We start from the raw sequence: 10,978 nt of genomic DNA, 5'->3' as shown, positions 1-10,978 counted from the left end.
CGTGACGTTTAAAACCCGTTTGGATTTCTTTCTTCTGCCGAACACGAAACAATATATTTCGAAAAATATGACAGCAGCCGTAATATTTCCTCACTGAAGTCAAATGGGAGCGAAAACCGCTGGTTATCAGCATTCTGCAAAATATCTTCTTTTCTTTTTTGGGGGACAAAATATCCCTTTACGTGTTTATTTTATGACATTTTATCTGTTTCAGCCGCATCTTAATTAAATTGAAATCTTCACTTCGGTAGCACACCGTAAAAAAGAAAAAGTTTGTTTCCTGCTGACTTAAATTTTGTAGTTTAGTCAACTTAAATATTCCAGTTACATTAAGTAACTTAAAATTTTAAGTTGACTGGACAAAAAAAGTTTTTTTATTTATTTTTACAGTGCACGTACTGTACATCAAACTTTACAGATTTATTCTATATTCTGAGGGGTTTGCTCAGATCTAATTCACGCTACTTAAGATCTTATTTCTGAAAATCGTGGAGATTTTGTTTTTGGCAATATTTTGGGGGTGACCGAAAAAAAGAAATCCGAAACCCTTTCTGTGAAAAACAAATACATAAAACAGAATGAAACGATGCAACTAGAAACGCAGCCTTTCAGCGAACTCGTAACGCTGTCACAATGTATAATCTTTCTTTAAAAAAATGAATAAATGTGAACTTGATGCATCTTCATCTGCTGGCTTTGACCTCAGAGCTCATGCATTCTGAACGATTCCTTAAGCAATGTCATGATGTCATTTTCAGAATAATTCATTGCAAGGCATTTATTGTGCAATTTTTTATGTAACTCATATGCCGTTTGATTACGATTAGTTTAATTATCAGTAGGCAGGCTACAGATACTTAGAAATGAAGGGGCATCGATGAACAACCTTTAACTTTCCATTGCACAAAAGGTTCTTACAGTGGGGAAAAAAAAAAAAATCCAAACACAGTTCTCAGCAAAGGTTTATTACAAACAACAACGAGAAAGGTCTTCGACACTCTGACGGCAGCTCTCGTGGCGCGCTCTCGCGGCGAGGATCGGGACGGCGCTCACGGTTCAAACGAGCACGCGACCACGTCCTGGCTCCTCAGGAGCGCCTCCCTCTGGACCCCGAGGGGAGTCTCCAGGTCAGACACCTGGAAGCGGAGCACGTCGATGTCCGAGGCGCCGAACCTGGCGCGCACGCGCACGCGCTCGTGCATGTCGAACCGGACCGACCTGTCCGTCATCAGCGAGAGAGTCCACAGAAACCTCTGGCGGAGCTCCGAGCGCAGGCGCTGCTCCTCTTCATCACAGGAGGAGGAGGAGGAGGAGGAGCACAGAGCGATGAAGCGGGGAGAGCTGGGGTCGAACCCCCGGCTGTTGGGCTCCGGTCCCCTGGGCAGCCGCAGGACGCTCACTGGGGTCTTCATACCGCCTGCTTGGATCACACACACATCACGGGCTCTGCTGTGGACAAACCGACCCCACGAAACGGATATAAAGCGGCATCTGCTGCAGCATCCGCTGCTGTTTACCTACCTCGTTCGACGCGAGCGCATCTGAACTTCCGGCCGGAAGAGCGTTTCGTTTCAAAATTAAAGTCATCAAGCGAGATATAAAAAAGAAGTCATTCGGCAGAGACGAGTTATATTTCTTAAAAGCGACAGCAAGGAGATTTAATGATAAAATATATTTGTATTTCTAAAAATGCTGTTATTTTGCCTTTTGTATTCATCAGAGTAACTTGAAAAAAACGCATCACAGTTTTCACAAAAATATAGAGCAGAAAAAATTGTTTTCGATGATGACAAAGTGTGTGAAAACGCCCCCTACTGTTTTTCCCTGAATAACCACAAGATAAAAGTCAAGAGGAATAGCTACGTTGACAAGAGTGATGGAGGAAAAGGAAGCTTACACCTGTGATATAACGGATTTCACTGTAAAGTATCTAAAAGAAGTAAAAAAATAAATAAATCTATAATTATATTTTAAGAATGACATTGTTTTCCCCCCTGAAACTTAAATGCCCTCCAGCCAGGTGAAGAAAAATACACTGGGAAACTACTGTAGTTATTCTGTTGTGAGCATCACATCCTTCATTTTTCAATCTGAGTTATTCTAACTAGTTGGTTGAATAAAACTATTTAAAACTTGCCTCAAGTTAGCGTCAGGTAACTAGTTAGCTAGCCAGTTAAATATAAAAAATACCAATCCTCCCAATACTGTTTGAGCAGCAAATCAAAATGTCAGAATGATTACTGCAGGATAATCGACACGGACTGCTGAAATTATCATGATCATCACAGGGATAACTTAAATAGGCCTATATTAAAATAGCAAACTATTTCCCAGTATTTCTGATCAAATAAATTAATGTACTTTGGTTTTATATATGCATGCATTTATTTACTTATTTGTGTGTTACTACAGTTCTTTGCACATCGTGCATTAAAATCCTTTCATTTCGTGGATTATTCTTTATGCATAATTACTGAACATTTTTTTTCTTGTAAAATTTTGCCATCCATTTTGTTTCTCTATTTCCATTATTTCAGTTTTTTTCTTGTTTCAGTAATTGTTAACAATTAATAATAGTTAATTGCTAATTATAAGCATTAATAAGCACTATATATATATATATATATATATATATATATATATATATATATATATATAATATTGTTATACATAGTTAAAACCTGGCTTGATCAAGATCTATACTGTATTTTCTTTTTAGTGTTCTTCTGTGTTTGACTGTCAGTTTTGTTTCTGTCGAATCTTTGATGAAAGTGAATCTGTAATCCATACCAAGCAAAAATCACCAAACCAGGCGTCCTGAAGAGAGCATTAATAAGAGCACAGGTTATGCGCCGCGACATAAAGATTAGAATGGATTTTGAGAGCTTATTCGTTTAGAAACAGCAACATGCAAAGCCCTCCCACAGCTGAATCATTTCTAGACGCGTCTTTGAAACACGGACCTCACCCTTTTCTCGTAACTGAGGGGAATCCCGGCGAACCGGACAGAAGAGACTCAACGAGCTTCAAAGCTTCAATATTCTGCAGCTGATCTCATTTAAAGCCGTGCATTGACCAGACTGTCATCAGTGAATCCAAACCTACACCCTTCCTCTTTTTCTGCTGCCTTCCTATCCTCTTATTTGCTTTATTCAGTAAGAACGGCCATAAGTTATGTCGGTTTGCATAATGACACACGGCTTGCCATTGCATGAACTTCCTCAAAGCTCTCATGCTGATCTTTTGCACTGAAGCGCTGCCCTCAGACGACCCGCGCTCTCTTTTCAACTAAAATCCCGTGTAAGTCCTCGTCGTCTCACCCTACGCTTCCTTTACTCTATTGACTATGTTTTGAATGCGACGGACTGATATTATGATCATATTAGCTTGCAGTCTGCTACGTAACAAGCACAAACGCATTAATATCCAGACATAAAAACTGAAAGTGATCCGGCGAAAAGTGGAACTGATATCAGCTTTGAGCTGATGACAGCGTGCGTGCTACATTTTTTTTTTCTGTTGTACGAAATTAAGTTGTCTGTATACAGTACGAGATAGTTTTTACGTATTGCATGCGCCTTCTGCAGTTTATATCCTCGAAAGGATGGAGAAGAATGGAGGAAAACCACGCCAGCAGCATTATGGGTAAGTCTCCGAGGCGGCTTCACGGTCGCTATCGAACTATTATGTAACGCCAAATAAACGCTATGATGTGGTTGCCCGACTTCAAGAAGATACTGGCGTTATGAAAGCTAAAAGTAGAAGAGTTTCATCTTTTTCTAAGCAAATGAGCGTTTATTGTTATTCAGTGAAACAACCGTCAAATATTAAAATATTTAACAAGAAATATATCATTGAAGCACTGTAAAACAGCACTGCAATAATTAGAAAGGTACTGTATGAATAAACAAGCGCTATAATAATCTCTGCAATACACACTGCATTTCTAATAGAATATTGTGTGCGTGGTTTAAATGTTTAGTCAAACTCTAAATAATAATAGATTTGCATTTTTATTATTAAAATGTGTGTATTTATTATGTATAAATGAATTCACATATGCATGTATATATTTTTTAAATATTTATATGTAAATTATACGAATATATATATATATATATATATATATATATATATATATATATATATATATATATATATTTTTTTTTTTTTTTTTTTTTAAATATATACTGTATGTGTGTGTATTTATAAAAATATACGCAGTGCACAAACATATATTATGTAAACAAAAGTTTTATTTCATGGTTAATCCTTTGGCGTGGGTAGTTGACGAATAAAACTTAGACCGTGTCTTATGATGTGACAGCAATAATGTAGAAAAAAAAATAACATCAGATAATCTTATCGTCACTGTTAGAGCTTTTTTGGTGTGTAATTATTATAATACCATTATTATAATCGTATTTTCTTAGCTTTTTTCTCACACCATTGGACACATCGAATCATCAACTATCACGTTATACCATAACATTTTTTAATAGTCTATTTAAAATACGGGAAACAAAGTGTTGTTGTAGTACTTGTCCCATTAAATGGTGTCCACTGCCACAACAGATGCTTCTTTGTATTCACTGTATTTCTCTGTTAACCCTTCAGCTGAGTCCTGGGCTATTTGGGACTAGTTCCTTAAAGTTTTTTGTGGGCGAGATAAGTGATATTAGGCTAGATATTCCCTCTCCTTGTCAAGATCCCTCCGTCCCTCCACTCTTTAAACCCAAAACCCTCTGGATCTCCCTATTCTTCTTCCTCGATTACTTTAAACAGATATGTGAGGTGATACTGGGTTCCAGATGCACGGTGTCCCCCAAGGCTCTATTCTCGCGCCAATCTTGCTTTTTTTGTGCATATTTCCCCTGGGCTCAATCTTCTGGTGTCTCCCTCCATCGTCACGCTGAAGATATATCCAAATATATCCTCCTAATAACACGAGCCTCCATTCTTGACGCTCTACCGGCATGATGTTAAGGCCCGTATGTCCCTAAACGTTCTTCACCCGAATAAAAGCAACACTGAGACTATAGTTTTTGAATGGTCAGACGTTGCTGGTCTCTCAGGCTTAAATCTGTTAAATCTGTCACTCAGGCTTAAAAAAAATTTAGATGTCGCGCTTAAATTTGACAAACAGAGTCAAAACCGTTTCGCTTTAGTCTTAGCTAAAGTGAAATAGTTTCTGTTTAATTTAGGCTCAATTGCTGTAACTCTATACCGGTCTTAATCGACTGCAAATGGTGCAAAATGCTAGCACTAGACTCCTTAGCCGTTTCCACAGACCGCCGTAGAGCACCTTGCCCCAATATTAATATCTTTGCATGGGTGTCAGCTGTGTTCTGTGCCTTAATCCACGAATGTAATCGCTCTCGATATTGTACCGATCGCGTACGCCAATCTTTGTTTTTCCCGACTTGAGTTGCTGACATGTTCTCCGTGACTGTGTAATATTCGTTTTCTTTGCGTCATCAGGCTGGTTTCGTCAGCGTTTTGGAAAACAAAGGAATGATTCGGACCAAGTCAAAGCATGTAAACGTTCTCAGGCGTGCTCCTCCAGACCCCCCGACCCCCCGGCGTGCTCCTCCTCTTCCTCCTCTTCCTCCTCGGATCAGCCTCTGCCCTGGGCGCTCTCCTCCTCCTTCCGCTCCTCTCTTACATATGATGTTTTCGTGTGTCACAACGAAGAGGACGGCGACCTAGCGCAGGGCCTGGCCTCGTTCCTGGAAGCCCCGTCTAAGGGCCTGCGCTGTTACCTGCAGGAGCGGGACTGTCCAGCAGGAGGCGCCGTGTCCAGCGAGCTGCTGCGGGCCGTCCAGGACAGTCACTGCTGGCTGCTGCTGGTCACTCCAAACTTCACGAGGGACGAGTGGTGCTCCTATCAGATGCACCAGGTCCTGTCTGAAGGGCCCATGTCACAGAGGATCATCCCGGCCGTGCTAAACATGCCCAGATCACAGATCCCGCTCGAGCTGCGCTTTCTCTACACCGTGGATCTGAACGCGAGCAAAGAGTTCGGATACGCTCTAGTCTACAAGGCCGTGCTTCAGTGTAAGTGTTTGTCCACAGTGCACTCAAAAAAAAATGCATGCATGCATTTATATATATATATATATATATATATATATATAAAATATATAACACATTGCATTAAATATGACATTTTCAAGTATAAAAATGCAATAGAATATTCTTGATAATACACAATAACCAGGTTTACGTATTTGAATACTGCGTGCATGTTTCATGCTCATACTTGTAACTGGATACATTTTTAATAGTGAACAGATTGATGGTGCCTCAAAGCTATTTTTTAACATAAATTTAAAATGTGATTATTCCATTGCAATCACATAAATGCAAATAGTCGATAATAAACCACGCCGTGCCATTTTTTAACTATTTATTTATTTTTAAGGGCAGAAATCTGAGCTGTACGTACAAATATGCTTCACATTAAGTTGATTAGTTTTGTTGAATCTTGTAATGCATGTGAATTGTTAAATGCAGTTCAGATACAATTGTTCACAGAAAAAGTACATCCCATCATCGCTCACTCGATCCCATGTTGTTCCAAACCACTTTTTTTTTCCATAGAACACAAAAGAAAACTCAATAAATCATTATTTTTTTTTTTTGCATAAAGTGAAAATGAACTCTCGGGTGAGTTCAGGTTGTAGTAGCTCACAGATGCGCTTTATTACTATCGATTTGCAAAACTAGACAATCTGTAGACGACATGAGAAGAAAATGAAAACAAGCAAATAAATAAATAGATGGAGCGAACCAGAAGTAGCACGAAACAGCATCAACAAAACTACATAAAACCACTAAAGTGTTAACCGGAATTAAAATGAAAGACAATATAACAAAAAAATGATCAAATAGTGCTAATAAATTCATTTAAAAAATATCACTATGATGCAAATCTGTTCACAAAGGGAAATGGTTTGCAAAAAGTTCACTCTGCTCTTTTCTGTTTGATGAAATTGAAGGGTGATGCTGTCAAGTTTAAGAAAAAATACTTAATTCAACGTCTGGACACTTTTCTGAAGTCGTATACAGCTTCCTGTGTATACAGTTTGAACAATTTGTCTGTAACCTCTCGAGATCTTAAATATCCTGCTTTTTCACTTTGACTACATTGTATGCGGAGTTGTCCTATCCCCCCGTTTCTGTTCTCTTATACGGTATAGTTGTGCTCTTCTGAGTAAACTCTCCCATCAAACAGAGATAAAGCCTTGTTTCTGTGAACCAGACGGGACGCTTTATATTTCACTCTTCCCCGCGCTGATTTCGGGTGACACTTGTAGATGTTTTGTCGCAGCTGGAAACAAAATGTAGATTCTCGAAAATGTTTTTCCTTTTTTTTTTTACAGATTTGAAGGACATGTCTGAGAAGGAAAAGCCCAGCGGTGCATCTCAGTCTGACGTCTCCAACCGTCAGCATTCGTCGCATTGACCGCGATGACAAGATTCCTCACTTCCAAGAAGTGACGTTAGATATGAATGTTGTTTCGACTTACACGTATAGAACAGACACTACTTTTCTAACGTTTGGTGTCAGTAGGTAAAGGTTATTTACCTGAGTCTAGAAGTCTTTTCTTTGAAAATCTGCATTTATTTGCCACAAAAAACAGTAAAAATTTAAATATCATGAAATTTTATTACAATTTAACTTAACGGTTTTCTGTATTTTATTTTAAATATGTAATATAGGCTGTAAATCGCATTCAAAATAAACGGTTTTGTTTGCATAATACATGCATGTGCGATGTGTATATTTTTTATATATATATATATATATATATATATATATATATATATATATATATATATATATATATATATATATATATATATGCATATTATGTATATAAAATACAATTTTGAAAATATTTGCATGCATGCATATATTTAAAAATATGTTGTTTATATATATATAATGTGGAATATAAGAAGATAAATATATAAATGTAAATATTTTCAAAATATAAACACTGTTTAAATATATGCATGCATATGTATATATATATATATATATATATATATATATATATATATATATATATATATATATATATATATATTTTTTTTTATATACATACACATTATAAATATACACAGTACACACAAGCTTTTATTTTGGATTTCTTGTGAGGCATCATCACCTCAGTTATCAGTGTCACTTTTATTATTTGTGTTATAATAATGCCTAATAATTTTGTGGAAACCTTTTCAAGTTTCCCTTAACGATCAGAAAGTCATTAACGTGTGTCCTCGCTGACGAAAAGTATTAATGTCTTTAACAGACAAATAAACGTGTATTTTTGTATGACCTAACTGGTGTGTTATTCTTTCAGTGTTGTTTTTGATTTTTTTTGTTTTGTGTGAATTGCGCTACTTTTATTTTCCGTAGTGAGTGTGTCTGAAGATTGTGTGAAATAATAAATCTTGTGAAACGAGCCCAAGACGGCATCGGGAAGTCGTAGCACATGAGCTCAGACGTGCTGGGGCATATGTTTCCCTCTCTGATTTTAGGTCAAAGTCAGATTAGAGGAAGGGCTTATGTAATATACCCTACAAAATATGCTTTTAAAACGATTCTCGCTCTCATACGTGCGCAGGAAGCTGCAGATATAAATGGCAGTGATTGCCTTTAATGTAAAGCATATAATGAGAATTTGCGTCGATATTAATAGCATATCTCATAAGTGGTATATTATTAACCACCAAGAGCAGGAGTGGTTTGCATCTTGTCCTGTGTGGTTGAGTTTTGAGTTTCGCTGGCATTTCAGTGCTTTCAGAAAGGCTTTAAGCCACAGTTGGACATGCCATGTAAACCAAGAGGACACCTCAAAGACCTGCGAAGGTATGATTAAAGGTTCCCGGCGAATAACATGTCACGCGTCGTAATCCCCGCTGGCGGACCTGGCTTCAAGCGCTGGACGCATTAAATCGTTCGGAAAATCCCCAGACTCTCTGTTTTCTCTTATTTGGACTTTCCTTTGTCCTTCACGAGCTGAAGCTGCCGAAATCAGTGGAAGCACGACGTGCGCTACGGCATCTGAGAGGAACGCCGCTGCTTTGTCGGGGGATTAAATAAGATTATGTTGCGTTTAAAACGAAGCTCACTCTGAAAGAGGCCGATACAATGCTTATCTTGTATTTTTGGACTTGACTATTTCCCAAAAGTAGAAGATGTGGATGATCTCCCAGTGAAAGTTGGTGCAATGTTGAGTTTTGGAATTGCTTTAGGAGTTATTTATTTTAAATACGGTTGAAGTACAACTGTTGTCTTATAAATGCCGGTCTAATCGATGCTTCCCTGCACAGGTGTGTCTTATAGAAGTCTTGTTGGCTGACGTGCATTGCTTATCTTGGGTTAAAACAATGGTGCATACGTTTTATTATGTCTTGCATGCAATAAATTAAACGCATTAAAGCGTTTCAATAACCACCCACGTGACTAAATTCTTAAAACCTGCACGCATATTGTTTTAGTAATGTTTATTAGACACGTTCTGATTAAAGTTCGACAAAATTGAACAGATGCCGAGGTGAACGTGAGCCAGAACATCATACTTTACACACAGCCCGTGTATTGTATCTGCAGAGCACCCTGTCTACAGGTTTTACTAACAGACCTGACGATCTCTGTGCAGAAATATCATTACGATGCTGACATCTTTCCGAAGTTATTTGTACCCCCATGTGACATGGCTCTGAATCGCAGATGAAAATTGCCATTTTGACCCCGTCTTCAAAAAAGTGGATCGCTCCGCAAATATTCATCCTCGACACGTCATGAAAATGCATGTTTTTCTTTCAGAAAGCAAAGTACAAGTTCGTTCGCGATTATTATGATCAAGCTGTCAAATCAGACAATCTTGAGTCAACGTTAAACGATGCTGCAAAAGTTATATTGAACCGGCTTCATTTAATAATGTTGATTCGATGACGTAACCATTTATTGGTGAAAATCTCGCCATTGTTCGAAATCGAATCCACATCAATCGGGCGGGTTGAAGAAATATGCTAAATGTATTCAAAACTGAGAAATCGTTTCTTCATCATCATCATCATCATCATCATCATCTTTGAAACCAGTATATGCAAATCAGCTGTTAGTACACTAAGCGACAATGCACTTAATAAATAAAAACCTTCAGTTAAGTGCACCCAGCTGAAGAGTGAATCTTTATAAAAAAGGAAGTGTGCAGAGTACAGAAAAGGTCATTTCACAAATTTAGTCATCGTCAGCCAGTAACGGCCGCACTTCCTCTCATCGGAGACATGCCGTGCTAAACGTCTGTTGATGTGTGTAATTATTATTGCATCTGTCCTGGACACTTTTAAACGCTTCAACGCTGCTGACATGTTTGCTGCATCACCGCTACTATATTGGATGAATTGCGGTTGCCAAACGTTCGGTGCATCCATCCCTATTTCGTGTCATAAAAGTAGATTCGAATGCATTTAACCCCAGCTGCAAGCTTCGGGACGAACGAGCACGAAGCACGCGTGAAAGTCTGTCAGCGTGCGAGGTTTGTGCAATACGTTCTGCACGACAAGCGGCGGAAAGAGAGCGCATAAGTCTGTATGAGAATGACATAAGCTACACTGTACCAAAATGTTTGCACTCATTTTAAACTTTCCAGTGCTTCTCGATATCCTCACATAACCTTAATTAGCGATGCATATTCAGAATGCTAGTTAATTATAAAACTAGGTTAATATACTATATAATAAAGATCAGAGGCCGAGACCGCCTTCAGTATCACTCATCAAAGATATTCAAAAACTATTACTTGAGGCATTTATATGAATATGCATATTTTTACAAGTCAATTCATCAAAATGGAACCAACATCACTGCAACATTAATTCAATGCAGTTAGCACTGAAACATTAACACTGACGTAATGTTGGTTCAAGCTTGCTTTCTGGGATTTGTTTCTTTTTGCGAATT

At 38.1% G+C, this 10,978-nt stretch overlaps 2 protein-coding genes across 4 annotated transcripts; one reads left to right on the top strand and one right to left on the bottom strand.

The window, feature by feature from the left end:
- Positions 1–767: 767 nt before the first annotated feature.
- Positions 768–1,658, bottom strand: gemin7 (gem (nuclear organelle) associated protein 7). Of its 2 annotated transcripts, none has more exons than XM_043264096.1 (2): positions 1,522–1,658; positions 768–1,420 (listed from the first exon to the last, which is right to left on the bottom strand). In XM_043264096.1, the coding sequence occupies exon 2, from the start codon at positions 1,410–1,412 to the stop codon at positions 1,050–1,052; it is 363 nt and encodes a 120-aa protein (XP_043120031.1). In that variant the 5' UTR covers positions 1,413–1,420; positions 1,522–1,658; the 3' UTR covers positions 768–1,049. The 2 variants fall into 2 exon arrangements, with proteins under 2 accessions (XP_043120031.1, XP_043120032.1); XM_043264097.1 differs by having other exon boundaries at positions 768–1,417; positions 1,522–1,581.
- Positions 1,659–2,729: 1,071 nt separating this feature from the next.
- Positions 2,730–7,719, top strand: LOC122362880 (toll-interleukin 1 receptor (TIR) domain containing adaptor protein). Of its 2 annotated transcripts, XM_043264593.1 has the most exons (4): positions 2,730–3,300; positions 3,588–3,645; positions 5,482–6,057; positions 7,386–7,719. In XM_043264593.1, exons 2-4 carry the CDS (start codon positions 3,615–3,617, stop codon positions 7,466–7,468), a joined length of 690 nt encoding a protein of 229 aa, XP_043120528.1. In that variant the 5' UTR covers positions 2,730–3,300; positions 3,588–3,614; the 3' UTR covers positions 7,469–7,719. The 2 variants fall into 2 exon arrangements, with proteins under 2 accessions (XP_043120528.1, XP_043120526.1); XM_043264591.1 differs by having other exon boundaries at positions 2,732–3,645.
- The last annotated feature ends 3,259 nt before the right edge of the window (positions 7,720–10,978 follow it).

The sequence above is a fragment of the Puntigrus tetrazona genome, chromosome 18 (assembly GCF_018831695.1).
Source record: "Puntigrus tetrazona isolate hp1 chromosome 18, ASM1883169v1, whole genome shotgun sequence".
In the NCBI taxonomy this organism is placed as follows: Eukaryota; Metazoa; Chordata; class Actinopteri; order Cypriniformes; family Cyprinidae; genus Puntigrus; species Puntigrus tetrazona.
This window is presented reverse-complemented; position numbering and strand designations above follow the sequence as displayed.

Bases quoted from the DNA above. Each gene is read 5' to 3' on its own strand.
- gemin7 (XM_043264096.1), bottom strand. From the start codon at position 1,412: ATGAAGACCCCAGTGAGCGTCCTGCGGCTGCCCAGGGGACCGGAGCCC.
- LOC122362880 (XM_043264591.1), top strand. From the start codon at position 3,573: ATGCGCCTTCTGCAGTTTATATCCTCGAAAGGATGGAGAAGAATGGAG. The intron at 3,646-5,481 runs GTAAGTCTCCGA...TTGCGTCATCAG, and splicing joins CCACGCCAGCAGCATTATGG to GCTGGTTTCGTCAGCGTTTT. The intron at 6,058-7,385 runs GTAAGTGTTTGT...TTTTTTTTACAG, and splicing joins CTACAAGGCCGTGCTTCAGT to ATTTGAAGGACATGTCTGAG.